This window comes from Tupaia chinensis, unplaced genomic scaffold (assembly GCF_000334495.1).
Source record: "Tupaia chinensis unplaced genomic scaffold, TupChi_1.0 Scaffold000473_1, whole genome shotgun sequence".
NCBI lineage: Eukaryota > Metazoa > Chordata > Mammalia > Scandentia > Tupaiidae > Tupaia > Tupaia belangeri.
Genome location: NW_006159982.1, coordinates 3,176,493 through 3,200,871, shown reverse-complemented (window position 1 = coordinate 3,200,871; position 24,379 = coordinate 3,176,493). Strand labels below are relative to the sequence as shown.

Here is a 24,379-nt window from a genome sequence, read left to right as displayed (position 1 = left end):
ATTCATCATGAGTTTAGTTAAGGTGTGCTAGGTTTTAGGTACTAAGTGGGCATCCACATGAAAATGGTTTAGAAGCACTTAAAAATTAAAATAAAAATCAAAGCATTTAATGAGCAATGCTCTGGGAGGCAATCTGATACATAGGAAGGTTTTGGGTTCAAGTCTCGAGACTTCCCTAAGTATGCCGGGCACATGTTCTCCCACGAGCCAGTGCTGACAGAAGCTGGAGGGGGTGGATCATAGAGTCAAGACCTTGTTGGTTTTGCTGTCTCTCTGTCTCCCACTTACTCTGTCTCTTCCACTCATGGAAGAAATAAACTTTAAAAAATAAAAAAAAAGGAAGCTAGAATCTGGGTAATAATTTTAGGGTTGAAGATACTAATTTGAGAGCAGCACCATAAAGATGAAAGTTGGGTCATGCACTGATCCCCAAATAGCTTAAACAGAGAAAGAATGTCATTTTTCTCCCCTTCGTCACCATATTAATTTCCATGTAGTATTGAAAACAGGTATGCTGAATATTCATTTCAAACTATATTATCTGTTCCAGATAAGGCGTAAACATGATGTCTTGATCGGCTGTCATCAGATACCCCTGACACTTTTTCAGAGTTAGCGGTTGGAACTTAGGGTCATGGCCACAGTCTACCTTAGGTCATTGTTTCTTATCTCTGGGAAATTTTGATAGATTTCTTAGAGATCCAGAATTATTTTTGTTCTGAACTGTCGACTATTCTTAGACACTGTTAAGTACCTGAATACTTTCTCATCTTCGCACTGATATGTGAACACAGTCACAGAAGCTCATAGTATTGCTAGAAATGAGCCACAGCGAGTTTCTCTCCGTGGTGCTAGAAATGTGTTTCTCTTCCTCTTTTTAGTGCCCTCATACCCTGCTACTTACAATTTATGCAAGAAAGAGACCAAGGCCAAGATGGAGTGGTCACTCATAGGGTTTTTGTGCCTCTCTGGGATTTTGTTGTTTCAGTGGAAACGATATTGATCTAGCATATTTGGTTACAGGGAGAGTATTCTGTCTTTTTCAAATATTATTAGTCCGAGAATATGGATATGGCTAGAGTAGAGTTTAGGGCATAACTAACAATACAGCGGGAGTAGTGCATTTGAGCCATACAGATATGCACTCTTGAGCACAGTAAAGATCTGCTGCCTGTGAAGACCTGCCTTTGTTGTGTGTCCGTGTTTCTGTGCATTGTAGTATATGTGAACACACAAGCTTTGTATGCCCCTCCCAGCCTGTCTGCAACTCTAGCAAGTATCTATCTCGTACGTAGTTCTGTTTATGTTTTAAAAAAATATTTATTCTGAAAGAGACAGACAGACACTCCCATCCCCGCAAGATTCTTCATGCTGTAACCCACCCCTAGTCTCAGCCAGCCTGGGTCACAGGCAAGGCATACCCCGTGTGCACTCTGAGGTCCCAAGACACAAACCTGGGACTTTCTCATGTGTGTCCAGTCACCACCACGGCATCACTTCCTGGCTCCTAGTTACTATTAACTCGAACACTATTTAGAGAGGACTATGTCCTAGAAAGGTCAGCAGTTTAATATGACACGAGTACAGTTCAGTGTTTCAAGGCCTAGTTATCGTTGTCATAGTGCGTAAGTATCTAACTAGTTTTGTCTTTTTTTGTCCCTGTACCCTCAAAAATTGATAAGGTAAATGCAATTTTCTTTAGTCTCTCAATAGTAGAGCTTTCTCACTGGTACCTTTTATGCTTTGCCAAAAGAGCAGGGACAAGAAATGTTTAGTGTTAGCATGTTCTAGTTTGAATGTATGGGTATATATTCATCACTTTTAGGATACAGAAGTAGGAATTTAGATAAAAGGCTATGACCTATATGGGCAATGTTTAATATAGGAAGCAAGATCTCCCCTGTTGCCTATATTATATTTATTTATTTTTAAAGAATTATTTTATTTAACTTTATTTATTTATTTATTTATTTATTTATTTATTTATTTTAATTTGACCAGAGATGGACAGAATGAGAGAGAGAGAGGTAGAGAGAGAGAGAGGGTAAGTGAAACAGCAAACCACTAGGTCTAGGACATGAACCATGCTCAGCCATGTGGGAGTCCAGTGCCCTTAACCACCACACCATCTGCCGGCCCTTGTCATATTTATTTTTATAAGTTAAAGTTTAATGATTTTGACTGATGCAAAGTTTTAGTTATAAGTTTCATTTAACTATGACTACATGGGTAAACACTTTGACCTTCCAGGGAAAAAAGTGAATACTTCTAAAACAATATCTTCTCTTAGAAGTATTGAGTTCATTTCAGATGGCTGTATCTCCTTCCTTTATTAATTTCATATTTTAAAAGGTGTTATTCTAACTTAAAAATAATTATTTTTATAATACACTAATTAGTTATTTATTTTGAAATCTCAAAAGCCAATGTAGAATTTTTTGAAAATGAAATCTGCAACCAGAATGATTAGTATGCATCTCAATTTCTTCAGAAAAATTCCGAGCTTATAAATTGAGTTTACAAGATGTAAAACACTGATAAAATGCGCAGCGTATCAATGAAATAATTATGTGCACTATCGTATGGGAAATAGATATATAATGCTATATCAATGAAATAATTATGTATTCTATCTTATGGGATTTTTGTCTTTTTTTTCCATTGGAGCTATTTAATAAAATGGAAAATTGTGTTTTTCTTAATATTATAGTGAGCAAATTTTCCATTATATCTGGACACAGAACATGTGAAGTATGGAATCAGTGTCCATGAAGTGCTGATGACCTAAGTGAGAAGGATCTAAGTGAGAAGGATCAATGAATCCTTAAAAGAAAACATAACAATTTAAGAGAGCGTAGCCTAGGTCCCATATATGTATGGAACATGCCAGCTATCAGAGTTTAGTTGCTAAGCTGATTAAAGATGCCCAAAGTGTTTTAAGAAGTCTTATAGAAGTGCAGTTTTTGGGCCAGTTGGTGGCATGGTGGTTAAGGCAGCTGAAACCCACATGGCTGGCAGGTTGATTTGAATTCTGGATCTGGCAACCTGAAAAACAACTGGGCACCTGCACATGTGTCCACAGAATCTTGATAAAGAGGATAGTGGAGAGGAGAAGGGATTGTGGTGTGATCATTCCTCATGGGGGTACATTTTCATTCTTTTTTTCTCTTTCTCTCTCTTATCTCTAAATATGTGTCTCTCCATCTCTCTCTGGTGGGTGTGTGCACCACCTGGAAAATTAAAAAAAAAAAAAAAAGTGAAATGTCTACTGTAGTTCTTAGAACTTAGAAGAGGAAGGATTTTATCTATGGAGGTCATTGTGGTCAAAAGTCTCCCAAGTAACTCATGTGTTTCCAGGACATGGTAAGTATCATTTCTGCTAGAGCCACAGTTTTGTAAAAGACAGGATTTGGAGATGAGAAGGGAGAAGTAACTAAGGCCCAGTTCATGAAGGATGTTGCTTGAATTTTGGGCTGTTATTACACATATGTCTTTGGTGGAAGAATGAAGAGATGGATAAGCCCAGAGACTAATGGGCATGTTGCTCTAGATATTTCAGTTGTCAAAAAATGAGGGTCCATATGAGATTTGTGGCAGTGGGTTCAAAAGATAGAAATGGATTTGAGAAGCAGTCCTGAGGCAGAATTAACCTGACCCAGTGCCTGACTGAATTTGGGAGTATTGTTGGGAGGAACAATAATCACTTCATCAGGAAAATCAGTAGAGCCATCTGTTGCAATAGATTAATCCCCATATGCCATCAATGTGCATTTCTGAACTGCAAAGCTAAGATAATTTTGGAGAGTGAAATTTTGTCTTCTGTAGTTGATGACCTGTCTCAAATGGCCTGATTAATTATGGAGCATTCTTAACAGTGTGAAAATGGCATTGTTGAGAACTTCAGATGTTGTCTGGAGGGAATCCTTTCTTCTAAGGAGCCTAACTGTATCCTCATCTAGGCTGAATCACTGCATTGAGATCTTTCTTCATTTCTTTTCCCTCACCTCATGACAAAACACAAGGCTGCTAGCAATGTCCACCTTTTGATTAAATGTAAGGAATTGAGAAAAATAATTACTGCATGTGACCCTTGATATCCCACCTCTTTGTCAAAAGTCTTTTGAGCACATATCACTAGGATGTTTTTTCTTTTTGTAGTGCCATAAGCTAGACAGGCATAATTTTCCAATAAAACACAAAGAAAAGAAAATTCTTTAAATTGGATAACAAATTGGATTTTTGCCCATTTGGATAGACTAGGTCAAGGTTAGTACTTTGAGTGCGTTAGCCTGGAATAAGTAAGCAAAAATTTATACATAAATATCACTTATATGCCACTTACATTAACTTTCTGCTGTGGATACATATCCAGGGCTGCTTCCAGGGTCTTATCCATATTCATTGGCTGATATAAAAGCAAAATAGGATGGAAATCTTCATTGGAAAACACCCTGCATCTTGACATCTGGTGTCCAAACATGATTTCAGTATTGATATTATCTCAAGGGCTAGCAAGTTTCAGATTGGTAAGCCAAATGTATTTAGAGATCAATCCCCTTTTCTAGTGTATTGAAAATATTTCTCTGCCACGAGCTATTTTCTTAAAATGGAAAATATTTAATCAGAAAGGTGCTTTCAGTGGTAACTATAGACACCAATCAAAGGACAGTGGACGAAGAGAGATTACCGCCTTTTAGAAATGTACATTATTGAAATACTCCCCCCTCCATAAAAAAAAAATCTCTTAAACCTTTTCTTGGGTTACATCTAAGTGATTTTCCCCCCTTACTCATTTTGTGCTCACAAACATGAGTGATATAAAAGTGAAGAAAGAATTGGCTTAGATTCGTCAAATAATTACTCCATTTCACCAAAATCATGCTTATGGATTATTAAATCTATTTATTGATTAGCTTTACCTTGAGTGACAAAGTAAAGCAAACTCATTTTGAGACCATGAACAACTGAATGAATGAGTGAATAAAACTGAATACATAAAATTATTTGAGGATAATGTAACATTTAAGTTAATAAATTGGTCTTGTGGTAGACTGATCTAAAATGTGTTAGATAATAATGATGGTTTACAATTAGAGCTTACATGTATTCTAAATGTTTTGTGTTTATTAAGTAATTTCATTCTCAAAACAACATTGTTTAAGTGAAGTGCTATTCCCTTTTTTTTTAAAATCAAGATACAATTGATATTATGTTACATTCACCATTTTAACCATCATAAAGGGTACAGTAAATGGCTTTTAGTATATTCAGAACAAACAACCATTGTCACTGTATAATTCTAGAACAAAAAGAAACTCTGTAATCTGGTAACCAAAGTCTTCCTATCTTCCCACCCCTTACCATTTCCTGCCCCTTTCTGCCTCTGGTAACCTCTATATTTATACACTCCTTCTATGACGTCAACCAACCTTAGCTTTTACATATGAATGAAAACATGTGGTATTTCTCTCTCCACATGCCTGCTTATTTCCAATGAAGGTGAGAGACTTTAATTTCCATTTCTTTGAACAAGAGAAGCAGGATTGATGAAGTTGGTGGGCTTTTCCACGAGTTTGTTATCCATAATAGAATGGGGGCTGGTTAGGGCAGCTGGATTCCCACATGGCCAACTGCATGGTTTAACTCCTGGATCTGGCAGCTTGAAAAACAGGCCAGGTGCATGTGCATGCCCAAAATCCTGGGAGAAGGATGGAAGAGAACAAATTGTGGCATGGTCCTTCCCCCTAGGGGTTACTTTCACACTTTCCCTCTCTCATGCTCCCTAGCAAACAAGCAAACAAACAAAAAAAGAATGAAAGTGGCTCCAGGTATTTCTGAGGGTATATTTTCTTTTTCTATCCACACTTCTGAGAAACATCACTTGACTTTTCTTTGTATTTAATTTTTTTATATAAATGGAAGTATGAATCTCTCTCATTTATACACATACACACACCCTTCCCCAAACATCAGAACTGTGATATAAGGAAGTATTGCACTTCTCTGACTTCATAATGTTAGATGTTTTTTAAGTGGACTAAACAAGGAAATGAGCTAAAGATTCATATATTGACACGATGATTTTTTAATTTTTCATGGGATTTTGAATGCCTAGCCAAGCTGATTTGCCACTCAGGGACCTCGGATTCTTTTTTTTTTTTTTTTTTTTTTTTGGGGTTTTTCTTATAAGGGGCGGGCAGGTGCCCGTTCACTATAGGGCGCGTGCAGTTGCCAGACAGACAGAGAGAGACATAGAGACAGAAAGCGAGAAATCACCCCCCAGAGGGGATGGTCATGCCGCAATCCCTTCTTCTCCATTCTCCTCTCAGGATCTTGGGCACGCACGCACACGCGCCTGGTGTGAGTTTTAAGCCACCGGGTCCGGGACGTGAACCACGGTCAACTACGTGGGAGTCCAGTGACATAGCCATTATGCTAACTGCTGGTTCCCGGGACCTCGGATTCTTACAGAGCCTACAGGGTTCTGGTGGATGTGTTTGCCTATCAATCACATGTTCTAAGGAAACCAAAGTGCCCTGTGTCAATGACATGGCTGTTCTCAGAAGGCTTGGCTGTTGACCCCAGGTCCCCCATCTTTCCTGATTGCCTACATATATCTCTCTTTGAGAATTTTTAGTGGCCCACTGTTCACTCAGATTCATTGGATTTATAGTGATCACTCCTAACCTTGCAAAAAAAAAAAAATTGCACCAATATTTGCAGGTGTGTGTACTTCCCTATATTTTTGCAGATTTCGAGAATCACAATTTTGAAAATTATTTTCTTCGGGATCCTAAAATGCTCTAAAAGCTCAGCAAAGTATTGCAAATGTCAGACTGCTTGAGAACTAGATTTGGTATAAGTATTCTCACATTTTTTCTAACTGAAAGAGAACCACGTTATATAAACATACATATGTCCAAATTGTTACATATGTATTACCTACTTATATTGGGTCATCGGGGAAGTCATGATGCATTTTTGCATAGAAGAACATAGACGAACAGGATGACTTAAGATCTACAATAAGATGGATACATGAGTATGTTTCTAGCTGAGTAAAACAGGACACCATACTAAGTGAGGCCAAAATTGCAGACTCACTTTCTATATATCCTTCTTACTTAATTCTGTTTGTTATCCAGACACAGGCCCCCCCAACTCTTGATCAGCTCTTATATTACAGCTGGTCCAGAGAGGCAGAGTGCATACCTCAGGGTAATACTCCCCACTACTGGGAAAACAAGAAAACCTATCATGTTAGAACCATAATATCTCTGTTCTGAGGGCACATTTAATTTTACTCTCAAATTCAATGTGATTTGGATATTACTATGTAAGTCTTGTTAAAATATGTAAATAGGGCATTTGCTAAACTGTCTTTATTTAGTGTTCTTTTAAGTGATCATAAAATTTTAATGACTATTATTACCGATACTCTAATAAGTACTTCAATGAATTTTTTGATGTTTAAATATAATTTGTATGTTACTGTAGAATCTCAATATGGGCATTTTAATATTGAAGCATTACTGTAAAATATTCATGCCGTCAGCCTTCCATATTGCTATACCGTAGAATAAATGCATGTTGATTTGAACTTAAATCTTTCTGACGTTCAGTGTTTTGGATATCACAGAAACTTGTAATGCATTAGCCATTCAAACTGAGGGAAAGTGACTTGGTTTTTTCAGAGTATTTCTAAATTGATGTTAAAAACAATTTTATTCTAGCCGAGCAGGCCCTCGCTTTTCGGTCTAATTTTGGACATATACGTGGGTTACTTAAATAGAGAGATAACATTAATCTTTCTGGAGCAACAAGTGCTGGGTAGGGTTAAGGCCAAGAGTTTAGCATTCCTGTTATCATACTGCTATTGTTGGACTTAAGGACCACAGTGTATAATCATTACTGAATGTTCAAATAATTTAGATTCTTTTGAACTCTGCTATGAGTTATTGTTTCCTCACATTGTAAAACTTGCACCCCGACTTGTTTTGTTTTGTTTCGTTTTTCTTAGAGACAAAATAGCAATTAGTAGGAACAGTTTCATTTATGCCTGAGATTAGCTGAGGCCAAAGCAGGCAGCCCATGACACTGTGTTCATGCTGCTATTTATGTCGATATTGGGCACGGGAATAGGTTTTCACCAATAGGGCTGCTTAGGCTTTATGCTACATATCCTGAAGCATTTTGTTTATGCTTTATAAATAGGACCAGCTATTTATAACCTTCAGCCACTATTCTTTTAGTGGCATTCTCAAGTGGCCTTTGGTTTGCTTTAACGTGAGCCGTTTATGCACTTCTCTTCTGTTGCTTGAGAAGCTCAATGGGAATATCTGAGTTTAGTTAGCTAGTCCGATGAAACGCTGGGAAATTGTTAGGCTCTGGGAGGTTAAGACAGCATTGCGAACATGTAACAAATAATGAAATGCTAAGAAGAAACAGATCAGATCCGTTTTCTATTATGAAAATGTCATCTGACAGATGCAGTCGTTTCATTGGAAAAGATCTCTACGTACACTGGGAGTCTTATATTCTATTAAAAAAAAAAAAAAAAAAAAAAAAAAAAAAAAAAAAAAAAAAAAAAAAAAAGGAACTAAACCTGTGGTGACCAGAGAGTCCTGTGGGGGAAGATCTACCTATGGATATTTCAGAGAATCTTTTAGGGGGACATTTATTCTCGCCTTGGAGGTAGAGAGCGTTTAAAGTTAATATTTCTGCCATCTTCTTCTTTCCTTCCTTGTGCTTACAGGCAGAGGTGAAAATCTGCCCTGCTTCCCCTGTGTCTAATAGAGAATCTACATCAAAAGCAGGAAATGCTTTAGAGATAATAGAAAGGGAGGGATGAGGAGGGAGCGCGTGTGGCAGCCTATAAAATCAGCAAAGGCCTTGACAGAAACAGGAGCCAGGCAGAATTCGCAGTGAGCAGGACTAGGCCAGCCTGGGTGGTACTGCAGTGTCATAACGCTCCACGATACCGAAGCCACGGGGGAAGGTCCCGGGGTGACATCCCAGGTCTCCGGGAGCACACTGGGCACGAGCATGCCTGTGGTATGGGCTAGCTGAGGCTGGGGTGGATTGTCGCCTGAAGACCATGCTGGAGGTGGCCCCTCCTACCCCGAGAAATAAAGAAAGAAACAAACTTTTTAAAAAGTAGTCATCTGTGTAACAACTGCATGCCTGAATGATTTGCCTGTTGTCATCACAGGAAGTACAGATCAATACGTATCCCTCATCCCTTTGTATTTGTAAACAATGTAGAAAAAGACCAAAAGGAAAGGGTAAAAAATAAACCTTTCTGAAATTTTTCTTCTGGCACTTTTTAATCTGGGATAGATGCCTGTGAAGAGAACATTAGCCAAGTTGGCATTTTCTGTGTCAGTACCTCCATCCCCCAGTGGTCCAGAACAGAGCATATATATTTCATTAACTCCTGACCTGCTGGTTGGCTTCCAGAGATAACAAAACCACTGGCATCCTGCATGTTAAGATAGCTTTTTGGGGTCAGGGGGTGTCATGGTAGTTAAAGGCATTGGACTTCCACACGGTTGACCACAGTTCAAGTCCTAGACCTGGTAGCTTGCTTTCTCACTTCCTCTCTCTGTCTCTGTCTCTGTATGGTGAATGCATGTATCCCATAGCTAACTGAAAATTAATAATAATAACAAGTAAAATGAAATAAATTTTTCAAGATAAATTTCTTTTTTTAAAAAAGGTTGCTTTGTGGTAATTACGTTCTAGATGTGGGTTCTAGAAGTAGCTTGAGCCCAGTATACCATCTTCCATGATCATTCACTGAAGCCTATATCTTTTGTTTTTAAGAGATTTTTGCTGTAGGGTGTATGTGCTTGCTATAGGATGCATGTGCTTGCCAGAAAGACAAAGAGGATCAAAGAGACAGAAAGTGAGAAATCACTCCCACTCCCCATCCTCCCTCCCATCCAGCAGGGATGGCCATGTAGCAATCGTTTCTCCTCCATTCTACTCTCATAATTTTGGGCACCCATACACATGCTCCCAGTGTGTTTCAAGCTGCCAGGTCCAGGACTCGAACTGCGGTCGACCACGTGAGAGTCCAGCACCTGAACCACTATGCCACCTGCTGGCCCCTGCAGCCTGCATTTTAGTTTGTGCCTGACAAAACAGAGCTACTGGTCACAGGATCTACAAGCTTCTGAGAGGTGAGATACTTTCCTGGGTTATAATAAACAAATGCATGGCTCCTATCATCTGTTCAGACTGAGAGGGAGACCCTACCTTTAATAGACAAGCTATGCAGGCCTGAGGTATTCTCTCTGTGCACACGTGGGTAACAATAGGGCATTAAAGCCTGGAAAGAATACATAGATCCATCATGATAAGGGGGGATTAGCGTCTGTCACAACACCCACCATGTGCCAAAAACCTAGGTGACTTTTCAGTCCCGGCTGATTACTCTAAAATGCCATGAACTGGGTCTGCTTTGTAACCAGCTGGGTTTTAGAAGCAAAGTCATTAACAGGGATCATATATCAAGTGGGACAGTTGCTTTAAAATGTGTGTAAACAAAGCTAAAAGTTAAGAAAATAAACCAGGATGAGCAGGAAAACCTGACATGCCCACTTACATAGATTACAGAGTGAGCTCCACAATACGAAAAATATTTTATGCCCCAAAACTTCAAGTATAACCCTATTTCTTTTTAAAGAAAAAGAGGTACTCAAAGAGTCTAGGTATACTTTTATTCTTTGTAAACAAAGTTATTTCAGAGTGATTTCCCTGAAGGTTGGCGTTAACCTGCCTTAAAGGTCTGTGGTCAACAAAAGTCTTTGGGGAAAGATCTTTAGTCACTTTGAAGTAGAAAGTCAATGCTTGTTCTGAAATGTGACAGTTTCCTCACCCCTAAACAGGTCTGAAAGGAGTGAGATGTAAAGGAGTCTGCTCTCCCTGACATGCTAGTAGTTAAAACTATTAGAAACCACCCTCAACTCATCTCCTGACTCTTTTATTTACAGCTAAGCCACCTGCAGTAATCCAACAGATAGCACAATTAAAATACACCAAGAAGTCTGTGAATTTATCTGGGCCGCCGTTTCTATCATGCATTCCTCAATTATTTCCCATAGTCAGTACTTTTTAAAAAACCTGGCAATAATGTCAACTTCAGTAAGTTAAGATGCTATGTTCCTTTGCTGTTTATGCTTCGGTGCCTTATTAAATGCACCAGCTAAACAGAAAATGCAGTATAAATATGTTTCATGAGTCATTTAAGGATTCAGCCAAGAGACGTTGCAATTGACTTTTGAGTCCATTTTTAGAACCAACTCTTTCAAGACTGTTCTCAACAGGAACACTTTCCCCTGTACTAGAACTGACAAGACTGTATGCATTACTTTATTTTGATACTGACATTTAAACAATAAAATAAAGCCATTTAAAACAAATAGTAGTGCTTTAAGTGTCTGGGCTGTCAAGATATCAAATTATATAACTTGGAAAAAATCAGAATTCATTGTTAATGGTATGCACTTAACACAAAGGGTCGCTGGAGTACTCACCAGATATATATTCAGTTACCATGTTGGAGCTAACAGGCTGTATTCCTTTAGATAGAATTGACTATATTCACTTAAATGGACTTGACTCTAGTACAATCACTGTATTCAAATGTCAAAAAAAAAAAAGAGAGAGAGAGAAAGAGGATGTCACAGAGGGTCACAAATTATGTTGGATTTTGACAGATTGTAGCCTTGCTTTACAAGAGCAGTAACATCTCATTTGTCACCGTTTGATCTGTAAGTGCGGGAATGGGAGCGGAAGGCCCTCCATCTCCGCCACAATTTAATCGCTCTGAGGCCGGCCGTGGTGGTGGGAGCCACCTGCCCAAGCACCGCGCTGCTGATCTGTTTTAATTTAATCGTCCGTCAGCTGGATGAAAGCATAAATCGTCTCTCTTTGATCTGCAAATGGCGTGTTTTTGTAAAGCAGGGTGTGGAATTCAGGGAGAAGGGCCTCACAATTAGTGCAGCCTGGACAATGTGGTCCTATGAAGACCCCTAAAGTTGCAAACCAAGAAAAGATTCTCTCATGAAACTTATGCCAAAAGCAGAAAAATACTGGGAGGAAACCGATTTGTGTTCCAAGTTTAGCGAGAAAATAAAAGCATTCAGCATAAGAAGGGAGACTCTTTAGAAAAATGAAAACCACGTCTGGATGTATAGCCATCATTTCCATTATCTTTCAAATACATTTTTTTGGTTGTTGGTAGTGTTTGAACTTTGGCCGAAAGAGAACAGAAGAAAACGTGAACAAGTTTTACGTTGCCGCTGAGAATGGCCAACATTATGAAGGCTACTTGAAGTATTCTAAGGAGGATGTGAACGTGAAACGCAAGTTTGTTAAAACTGGCATCCGTAGCGAGGCACACACAACATGTTTAAATAAAACAAATGACATAATGATTGCACACAATAGATGTTACATCGCTATAGTTACTATGAGCTTTTATGTGGTTTCATAGATAAATATTTTGAGGTACTTTCCACATCATTTTGTAATCTATTTCCCAGAATGACAAATAACATAATTTTATTAATGCAAAGGAAAACTACATGCTATCTGCCCAAAGTAAATGAGATTAGGAAGAATTGTCAAAAACGTAGTCTGTCTTTTGTAGTTCAAGTAACGACTTCTTACTGCAGAGATAAAACAGTAGTATTTAGTTTCATATCCATTAGCACAAACATTTTCACCATTATAAGATGGTACCATTATAGTAATATTGTTGTGAATTCTATGAACAGAAAACTGGAGGCACACTGCAAAGTTTTATACAGAAAATTTTCAACATATTTTTAAAATTAAAGACCAAAAGATTTCTAAAGAAGAATCCATTTCAAGAAGAAAAATCCCCAACAGTAATCCTGAAATTTCCAAGAAACTTCCCCTAGTCCACAGGGAATCACTCCATAAACCAAATAAAAATTCCCCCTGAAATTCTCTAAGATACCATGGAAAGCAGAAACAATTTACAGTTCAATTTGAAATGCTAAAGTTTCTCCACTGGTAATGGTTCTAATAAAATTACCAGCAAAGCAGAAGGCCCCTGAAGACCAGTTGAGTCATGCTGCTTATTCTGGCCCATGTATTTAGTTGGCTTTCCCCTTCCATAATTCCCATTAATGGCTTTTCTAAGCAGTATTTGCATAGGAAACATAAAGGTGTCTCTGCTCCTTCCATTTATTAAGTTATTCCACTGCGTCGTTGCAGGCTCAGAGGTAAACATTGAGGAGCTTTTAGGTTAAATAAGTCCCACAAAGCAGTTTTGGGAGAACTTGAATTTTTATAATGCGATTTTGAGGAGCATACAGGAAACGTGGTTGTGACATTAATGTTACTAGGAATGAAATGGGATAGGAGATTATAGAAATTCTTCTGGCCTTGTGGGGCTAACCTCTGGGGATTTAGAGGGTACTAGGATAGCTATAGAGAACAGGAAAGAGAAACAGGAAAGGAATGAGGTGGAAGAGGAAGGGAGGAAGGACCTGCAAAGAGTGTTACGTTATGTATTTTGGGAAGTGGTAAACAGCCACCAATGAGCTTGGCATTGTAACCCAAGAAGTAGGCTAGTCTGTTTCAATGTCTTTCGATGGCACCCTAGAATCAGAACTATTTTATGACTCCCGTTCCTATCTTTCTTGCACAAGTGTTAAGTCTTAAGAACATCACGTAGACTACTATCCTTAGACACATCCTGGAATTCATTCTTTTTCTCACCCTCTTTATCTCTCCAGTTGTTAAGCCTAGTATATTCTCCCTACAGAGAATCTTTAAATCCATCTATTTCTAATCAGTCCCTTTGCCACTATTTTAATACAAATCACTTCCCTTTCTCACCCAGGCTCCTGAAATAATCTCCATTGGTCTCAATGTCTTCAGTGCCTTCTGCTCCCATTCGTCTTTTGCACCGCATAGGATTAAGTCCAGACTCCAAGGTAGTCGTCTAAGCAGCCATTCATAAATAGAACCTAATTTATCTCCAGAGCCTTCTTTGGGTACCATATGTTTTAGCCACCTTGCCTGTGTGTAGCATGATTTTCTCACTAACGTATTACTTTTCGTTTATTCTCTCAACCTAACATGCCCTTCTCACCCATCTTTGCCTGGAGAATTTGGCAGATTTAGAAGAAATCACTTCTATTTTGTGACTCTTCAGGTAGAATTGTTTCTTGCTTTATATTCCCACAGGATGTTTCCTGAACCTCTAGCATAACACAAAATGTATGTGAGTGAATTATTAGTCTCCCAGTGGGATCTGGGCATTCGAGGGCAGGTAGTAAGTTTTATTCTCATCTGACCTCCTCTTCCTACTGCCCCTAAACTCAGCATATGTTTGTGACCTGAGTCCAAGTCCCATCAATATCGATGGTTAACTCATTGATGGTCGATATTCCAGGAAACTTGCTCTGAAGGCTTACTTAAATGTCGTGTGTGTGTGTGTCTGTCCTTGGCACACCTGAGTGCATGATCATGCATGTGTGTGTGTGTTATGTTTGTCAGTGGACTTTACATCCTTTTATAAGATTTATCTAGTGACTCCCTATTAGGATCTGTTACACCAAATGAATTAATTTTTCAGGCTACTCTAAGAGAATCCGACTACTGATTCACATGAGAAGGAAACAAGGCACAGGCTGAGAAGTAGCAGAGAAAAGGCTACTATTTATTTGAGCACCTACTGTGTGCCAAACCCAGAGGCAGGGCCCATAACTAGATTCCAGTTGTACTATTCTGGGTTTAGCAAACTTAGGCAATTTCATAACCACAATGTGCATCTGTTTCTTTTGCTCTTTTCCTCATAAGGTTGTTGTAAGAAATAAATGAATTCATACCTATAAAGCACTTAAGATATTGCTTTGCACGTTATAAGTGCTCAAATGCTGTCGTCAAATATATGTGTGTGCGTGCATGTGTGTGTGTGTGTGTATAAAATATAACAAATATATATATATATTTTTTTTTATTTTATTTTTTATTTTTAAATTTGCCAGAGGGCACATATGATTGTTGGTGCCTGGGGTGGGGGAAGAAAAAACAACCCTCATAGGGCATGATCACATCACAATCCCTTCTTCTTCATCTCTCCCTCCTTTTGGAATCTGAGGCATGCATGCACACAGGTCCAGTATGTTTTTCAAGCTGTTGGGTCTAGTGCTTGACCCACGTGGTAGGCATGTAGGATACAGTCACCTTAACCACCAGGCCATGAGTGCTCCCATATATATCTTTTTAGACAGTATTTATTATCTTCTTATCCTTACATATGGAAAAGTTGCAGTTTGGAGAGTGTTTACGTTTCCTGCCCAAGGTCACATAGGTAGTAAGTGACAGAGCTTGTTGGGGGCTGAGGGACTGTGTTCAAGTTTAGTGCTTTAGGCACACGTTTCTCCTATATTACCTCGCTCCCCCTTGTCATAATCAAGGGCGGTTTACAATGGTCTTATGGTGCTGTAGATAAGTCAAATGGAACAAGTAAATATTCTCTTAAATATTCTTTAAATGTCTTCAAGCCCTGTAAGCTGCATCCATTTGGCCTATTACAGAGATGGGGAAATTAGGCAAGGATAAAGTTGGCTGATGGGGATATTGTAAGTCTATGTTTTTCTATCCTCAATGTTATCCTGCCAACAGTAGTAATTCTGGTTTGGGAAATGGCAGCATCTTTAGGATCATTTTGGAACTTGGAGCAAAAGAAAATATACACATTGAATTGTGTACAATTATCTAGACTTTACTCTAAGGGCACTTTATGTTTTTAAAGATTGCAAGTCTGTTTTAATAACTTATATTTCTACTGCTAAATGTGTGACCTCTAAATTGAAGGCACACCTGCTATCGCATACTCTGCTCTGTCCCAAATACTATATAGACAAATAAATGAGGGTTAGGTCCTTCCGTGACAGTGAACTTCACTTTCGTGGAGACTGATCACTCTTGAGAGGTGATAAATGCCAGTGGAGAGGTACAGTAAGCCATTGTATATTAAATATGGAGAAGTACTTTTAAATAATATTGAGATGTGCAAAATACAAGCTGACAGCCACCACCAAATAGAATTGTAGGTCAAGATTTTGTTTGACAGAATTAACCCCTAATGAAGATTTTGACAGGAAATGCCAGCATACACCACATATATAGAAACTCACGTGTCAACAATAATGCTATTTTTATATTTACCTCTTCTGTTGTGTTATGGCAGATTATTTTAAGGAAAAAATAGATTAGTTACTTCTAAAGTGGTGTGTAGCTAAGACTATTTAATAAATCATAGGCATACCATTTTATTGTACCTGATTTAGGTAGTTAGGAATTCTACTTTGTATTTTTTCATAAGATAGCTACATTACCAAAACATAAAGCATCAGTTATTGTTTGCTTGCTTGCCTACTTTCTTTCCTTTTTTTTTTTTTCTTAATCTTGTCAGAAGAGATATGCACTTACCAGAAAGAGACACAGGGAGGGATGGAGGTAGAGAGGATTGGGGAGGTGGGGTGGGGGGAGAACACCTCTTAATGGGGGATGGTCACTTCACAGATCTTTTTTTCTCCATTTCTCCATGCCTTTGGGATTTGGGGCATACATGTACGTCTACTCTGTATGTTTTTCAAGCCACCCGGGTCAGGATGTGAACCTGTAGTCAGCCATGTAGGATTCAGCCCCCTTAACCACTAGGCTTTGTGGCTGGCCACACTTTCATTATTTCTGAAAGAAGTAGGAACATAGGGGTAACAGGGACTATGCTCACCCCAGGTCAAGACTCTGTGGCAGAAGCCATGACAACTGTGACACGTATTCTCCAGGGTAGATAAAAGAGTGACCCAATCAAAGTGCTCTCAAGACAGGTACTAAAAAGAGTTTGCTTCCGATTTTTTTTTTTTTTTTTGAGAGGTTTTTGCTATAGGGCACTTGAGCTCACTAAAAAGACAGAGAGAGACAGAGACAGAAAGTGAGAAATCAGCCACCAAGGGGGGATGGCCTTGCTGTAATCCCTTCTCCTCCATTCTCCTCTCAGCATCTTGGGCAGACACACACACACACACACACACACACACACACACACACACACAGCGTAAGTTTAAGCCACTGGGTCCGAGACTCGAACCGCAGTCGACTACATGGGAGTCCAGTGACATAGCCATTACACTAACTGCTGGTCCCGAGTTTGCTTCTTTGACAAAAGGTCTGTGTTCTGTTCTCTTCATTTGATAAATGTTTATATGCTAGATATTGTACTATATTTTAAGTATAAAATTGTAAACAAAACTGGTATAATCCATATTCTAGAAACAATTAAAATCTAATTTGTAAGGCCAACACACATCAAATAATCTCATGAGTAAATGCAGAATAACTGTTACTGAAGCGCAGTGCAGCACAGGTTCATGGTGCCATGAAGTATGTGGAATGTTGGGCTGTTGGAAAAGTCATGATGCATTTTTGCATAGACAAACATACACATTGCTTTTCAGACAACCCAATAGATTAACAAATGTCTCTTTTGAAAAATCGAATGTTCCACACATTCTTAAACACCCATTTTTGGTAGATTTGTTACAAAGAGGTAGCATTCATTGGACATTATAGAGTGCCAAGAGAGAAGATGAGACAAAATTCAAAACCGGTAACTAGGAAAGATGTTCCTTACAAGGGATTCATCTGAGCAGTACAGAAGACATATATGCCATTTATTTGTGTATCTTTCAGAAGATACCCTTCCTCTTCTTTTTTTTTTCAGATTATCCTGGATGAACTGTACTAATTTTGGAGGTGTTGTATGGACTAGAGGAATCAGTAAAGCTGTTTTATAAAAAGATGCAATCTGATTGCTTCATTAGACTTTAATAATGTGCTTGGTGATTTCTGCTCTTTTAAATGAGCTCAGATCTCTGAGAACCATCAGACGTGAGGACCTGTAACTGTGCCTCTGGCTAGGGAGATGGATTAAGCTAAAGGTGGCAGTTCATGAGTAGTAGAACCAAAAATAGAACACCTGGCTTCTGTGTTCAGTGTCTGGGCACTAGAATATCCCATGCATTCCATTCACAAGGGCCTGGTAATGTTGGCTAGCCCGATTGTTTCTGTGAATCGGGCTCCAGGGAGGATTACCTTATGATTCGGTGAATCTATGATTCCCTAAGAAGGTCTTAGGATGTCTAAAAATATCTTCTTTTTCTCTCTTGATACTTAGAGGAAATCTACTTCATGATCCCATCAGAAAGAAGGCTGAAATGAATCCATGCCTTGAGTGCCTATATTAAATATTTGCCCTAAAAGCAATGAGCCCAGGGCATCTATTGCATACGTGAAAGGTGCATTGTTTCAGGGGAATGTTTCCAGAATCTGCAGTCATGACAAAAGCAATAAAGGAGGATAATATTTAAGTTGATAAAAGATGCAAACATGGCTTTATTGGGTTTCCAAATTCAAATTAAAAGAATAAATATTTCATCAGCGATACTAATTAAAGATTGGTCAAAGATTTGTGTGTGTCTCATATAGCAAATACCAATCAGAACTGATTAAGAGAAGTAACATTTATTGGACTACTCGGTTATAGGGGAAAAAAATGATTACGGTGAAGTCCATTGTACTGAATAATGGTTATTTGATTATAACTTGATTTTCAGATGATATTAGTATTCCTTGATAGCATGCAACCTGGGTTTTCTCACAGGGAACGTTTTGATCTGGGCCGTGGGTATAATGCTTTGAAACATTTATATAAACCTTTGTTCTTAGTGGTTTGGTATGTTTACGTGCACTTTCAGTGTTTTCATTTGGTGCCATCTTTGCTTCCTGAGAAAACACTTAAACTTGATTACAAGGACTATGTTATCCAGGCACCTTTCATTTGTTCTTCATAGTCACGTGTTTTGTATTTTAAGTATTTATATCTCCCGTGAGTTGTAAAAGTCAGATAAAATTGTTCACATTCTCAGTAAAAATGGCATGTGAGAAAATACAGAATGACAGAGAAGAAAATGTAATATCAGGGTCACGTTCACTGGCCTGGGTCATCTGGTGTATCTATTAGACCTGCCCCGTGGCAGAGTCCAGGGACTTTAGAAGGACATCACTAAGTCCACCAAGGGTTTAAGGCTGTCCCATCTTTCCATCCAGTTTTATTCTTATATTTGTAAGCATGTAAGTAGCCAGACCAGTGCCCACTCCGTCCACCTTTCCTGCCCATGACGCTTGCTCTGGATTTCAGTTATTTTTACCTGATATGGTAGGCTGATGCCAAAGTCGTCCTGCTTGTCTACATAATACATGTAAACAAGTGACACAGAGGTCTTGGAGTCAGGCCCGTATTAAAGTCAGCCTCGGTGGTCGGATTTGTCAACATCTACCTCCATCCACTTTTCTCAAGGCCAGGGTCATGAGGGAGTGGGGGTTGTGGTCAGCCTTTGGACTGAACTGTCTTTGACCCTCTCAGGAGTCTGGATGTGATTAGAATAGACGAGAGCTTTCTTTTATGCTTTCTAGGTAGCGTGATTTCATGAATGTAGAAATTCTTAACGGTTTCTTAAGGACAACAAAACCATTATGGCTTCAATTGCTGTTACATAACGAGAGAGTTCTGGGTGAACAGCCTCCTTCCAGGGAGGCTTCTTTCAAAGATCCCCTGGAAGACCTATAGATCAATCTGTGGGTTTATCTAACGATAAATTACCTTGCCCTGTTAACTAGATGAGAAGTACTAGAGCATGGTAGCATCCTCCCCTCCCCAACAGTTGTGCTGCTCATTGACGTAGACATGTGTCTACTTGAAACTCTTTTTTACCTAGCAGAAATATAAAACAATGAAGAGTTAAAATAATGCTCAGCCTTGGCCTATACATGCTGCTCTCACTGTCTCTTTCTGTATGTATGTGTTACATACCAGGTACATTAAAATTCACATTTAAATTTCAAATGAGTTAAATACACCATTGCTTTCAAATAAGTGACTGATTTTTGTTCCTCTCATGTTATATTAATATTAATATTATGGAATCTTCTGTACCCTTGCGTTCCTTGCTGACTATCTGATAATTGGGTTGGGGGGGAGTACCGAGGGTCATCTTGTTTAGCTTATCTCTGCAAGAGGAAGAGTGGCCAATAATAAGGGAAAGCAGCCATAAAATAGTAACAAAAAATTGAAAAGAAGATTTAATCTCTGGCCAATTTGAAACATATCCCCGAGAATCCATAGAGAAAAAGATAAAGTGTGACTATGAGTGAGTTAACTAAACACATTCCACTGTGTGCGAGCAAATGGAGTTAGCCCATTGTACATGTTTAATTTCCTATTAGTCTCTGGCGTTTACTACCACGTCTGAGTTGGGGCATCTGTAAATTCAGTTAAATACAGTGCATTGTCTAAACGTATCACAGCTCCAATCAGTCACCCCAGCTGCTGATAAGAAGCCTCTTGTATTATTGAATCTACAATGGGGAGGCTCTGCAGGCACCAAGATAACAGCTAGGTATTTCACTTTTAAGTATGGGGATGAAAAAAAAGGGAAACCTAGCTGCTGCCTTTGCTGTTACACCTCTGACATTTATTATTGCTCTCTGATTTGCTTTATATGTACAAGCGATGTAATTTTGTTTGGAGATGCATTATGTCTTTCTTTAGTTTTAACTTAAATTCTGTGAGTCCAAGAAAAGGCAAGCAAGGGCAGCCGCGTATTGCAAACAAACAAACAAACAAACAAATCAGGTTTCCTGTTATTACTAAGATAGCCAACTGCTTCTTCAGAAGGTTTTTTTTTTTTTTTTTTTTTAATTAATTTCAGTTCTCTTTATTGACTTTTGCTTTCTTCCAGCCTGGGCACATAAGGATGAAACCCAGTCTTTCATTGAGTTCTCTCTTTCATAGTTTCATTGAAATTTTTATTAGAGTTCCTTTAATGATTGATCCTCAGAAAGCAAATCATTTTGGCTCTAATGAACTAGCGGGCAGGTCTATGCATAATATAACAAATGTGTTTCTCAAGTTTCACATACACTTTTTTCTTTCCTATTGTTTTTGTTATTTAATCATTTAATCTTGGGTAATTATATGACACCCATCCTTCTCCTATTGGCGATAGTGTAATTAGACACAAAAGGTTAATTTTAGAAGATAATTGCTATTTTATATTTTTAAAAATTTCTTTTGGCAAGGGAGATGCTTATAGCTATTCACATTCCTGAAAAATATTCACATACTATTTCTCCTTTTTTTCTTAAGAAAGCCAACTGCTTTTTCAAAAGGTTTTTTTTTTTTTTTTTTTTTAATTAATTTCAGTTCTCTTTATTGACTTTTGCTTTCTTCCAGCCTGGGCACATAAGGATGAAACCCAGTCTTTCATTGAGTTCTCTCTTTCATAGTTTCATTGAAATTTTTATTAGAGTTCCTTTAATGATTGATCCTCAGAAAGCAAATCATTTTGGCTCTAATGAACTAGCGGGCAGGTCTATGCATAATATAACAAATGTGTTTCTCAAGTTTCACATACACTTTTTTCTTTCCTATTGTTTTTGTTATTTAATCATTTAATCTTGGGTAATTATATGACACCCATCCTTCTCCTATTGGCGATAGTGTAATTAGACACAAAAGGTTAATTTTAGAAGATAATTGCTATTTTATATTTTTAAAAATTTCTTTTGGCAAGGGAGATGCTTATAGCTATTCACATTCCTGAAAAATATTCACATACTATTTCCTAAAATGTTATTCAGATACTGGCAAATACATTATGTGACGATCCTAATGTTACCTGTTTCATACTTTGTTTTTTAATAGAATGATTGATAATCTTTTGCAAACGGCTCCATATGTCTAGTCTTTGCATATTTGGGAGAGTACGGCTCACACTGCCTTCATTTGATTTTATGAGTTTATATTTCCTCTTTTCCAAACAGATGTTTTACTACAGCTGCTATTTGTTTAGTAAATTAGTTCACATGCCATAGTCTGTTTTCATATAACATTACCGATTTGACCAACAATATGAATGAAAAAAAAAACAAAAAGAAAATAGAAATAGAAAACTTCTCTATGAAGGTCTCGATTAATCTACGTTTTGGTTATGTTTTTTTGGCTTAGTTTTGTGCTATGCTTCTCTTCACAGTCACAGACTCATTATACACACATATTTATACCTCCTCACAGATCATCTCCCCCACCTTCTTCCATCCGCCTGTATACTGGTAATGAGCCAAAGAAGCCCTAAGGCCAGACAGAGGGCTAGGCTTTCAGTATATCCCAAAGATGTATTCACCCTGCACAAAGCTACCGTGTATGTGACGACACATGATAATTATAATTTGTCTTTTTAAGTTTATAAAGTAAACAGTAAGTTTTTAGATCAAGGAACAAGAGATATACATGTAGGTGATCCAGGCCAAGGAAAAGAATGTAAACGTGGTAGTTAGGGGGGGATGAACACTAGGTATTAGCAACAGATTATTGGATCATGAAAGTGACCCAATCCCTTTCTAATATCTTAGGATGCACTTTTATAGAAAGATTACTGTTTTTAGAGATGAGGTTGATGATCCAGTTATGAAAGCCCTGGTAAGCCTATCTGCCCTTTATTAAGCTATTGTCTCTCAGCTCTAAACCCACCCATCTTTGTGATGTGGGGCTGGGACTCAAATCAGGAGGTGGTAAGAGGAGTTAGATCCTTTTATTTGTTTCTTACTAACTTGTTCCTATCAGTGCCAACCTATCAAAGACCCTTTGCCCTGGTATTGACAGTTGGTGGTTTCTAGTCTTTTTTTTTTTTTCCTTTTTTGTAAGTTTATTTTTACTCATGATTTATTCTAGTGTCATGTGCACTAGGGAAGGAGAGAGAGAGGTACCCTCAGTGAGGTCTCATGCTGCAATCCTCTACCCACAGCCCTCCAGCTCATCAAGATCTTGGGTGCATGTGCGTGCACACACACACACACACACACACACACACACACACACAGGTTTTCAGGCTGACCCCAGGATCTGAACCCATAGTCAGCCACGTGGCTTCCAGCACTGCAGTTCAGTTAGCTACTGCCTATGCTACTAGGCTAGGTCCCTGCCTTTTTCTGACACTCTTAGACCAGGGTCCATGATGTGCCTTGGAAGACCACACATTGGCCACTGGCTTTCACTCCTCAAATATCCGAGTCTCACCCAACAGGGCCTTTGCTAAACTTCCAGGTTCTGATGGTGCTAACCTCTTCTTTTCATTTCCACAATTTCCAGAAGCAGCAGTTGTTGCCTGCAGTTGAAATCTCTGTTCTGGTTTCACTCTTGTAGTTCTCCAACACTCTTTGAACCAGTTTTTCATATTAAATTCTCCTTGTTGAAATGCCTACTCTAATTTCTGTTATACTGCCTAAACTCGGACAAAGTAGAGCAATTTCCTAAATGTGTACACTTTTTTTTCTTTCTTTTAAAAAAATCTTTGTTATAGGATACGTACACTCATCAGAGACAGAGAGACAGAGAGAAAGTGAGAAAGCACCCCACCAGGGGGGTTTACCATGCTTGGGATTTTCAGCATGCATGCACACACACCTGATATGTTTTTCAAGACAGAGTCCAAAATTCGAACTGTACAGGCCATGTGGGATCCAGTCTTCTTTAACCTCCATACCATCTGCTGGCCTTAATATACACATTTTTAAATAAAAATATCACATTGTCATTTTCTCACTGGGTTCTAGATTGTATGAGCAGGACATTATGACATAAATTAAATAATTTTTCTGTTTTACTGAGAAGTTCAGTTTTATAGAATTGTTGAGAAATGATTGAGGTCAAGGAGCAGCTGTGTTTTATTTTATTTTATTTTTTTGTCTACAATTTAAGCTGATTTGCAAAGAAAGATATTTTGTAGACTACTCAGAGAGTCCTTAGCATTCAATTGTGTCTTTTTATCTGTGAAGATTAAATAGAAATCTATCTCTATCCAGCTAAATCAACCCAGATAAGGTACATAGGTAAAGTCACAGCAAATATTTGCTAACTACTTCAGTAAAAATTAAGGTCAATTCATGGATGGTATCAGTCTTTTGGAGAATGAATAAAATAAGATGAATTTTGAAAGTATGTAAAATGTGAATTTTGTGTTCTAATAAATAAGCAGAGGAGTTTATTGTTAAAAATGAACAAGAGGAAAGACTAATGAAAATGAAATGATATTTTAAAACTACATAGATTAATTTCCTTTAACAATGTCATTTCAGCACACTTAATGATTAAAATGGGATTCAAGTAATATCAAATATAAAAATCAAGAAAATTAATGTGCTTATTCTGATCACTGTAGATAACAGCTAAATTCAGTAATTCAAGCAAAAATAATGCTTAGAGGTCTCT

General features: G+C 38.1%; 1 protein-coding gene across 6 annotated transcripts in view; it reads left to right on the top strand.

Annotated features, from left to right (window-relative positions):
- ESRRG (estrogen related receptor gamma) overlaps window positions 1-24,379 on the top strand; it is a 736,743-nt gene that overhangs the window by 591,878 nt on the left and 120,486 nt on the right. The window contains exon 1 of one of the 6 annotated variants that reach the window (XM_006155844.2): window positions 5,386-5,499. The exons of the other annotated variants lie outside the window; for them this stretch is intronic. Within the exon in view, the coding sequence (XP_006155906.1) occupies window positions 5,448-5,499 (52 nt within the window). The 5' untranslated portion in view covers window positions 5,386-5,447. Of the gene's footprint in view, window positions 1-5,385; window positions 5,500-24,379 lie in introns of those variants that run through there. 6 annotated transcript variants of the gene reach the window in all.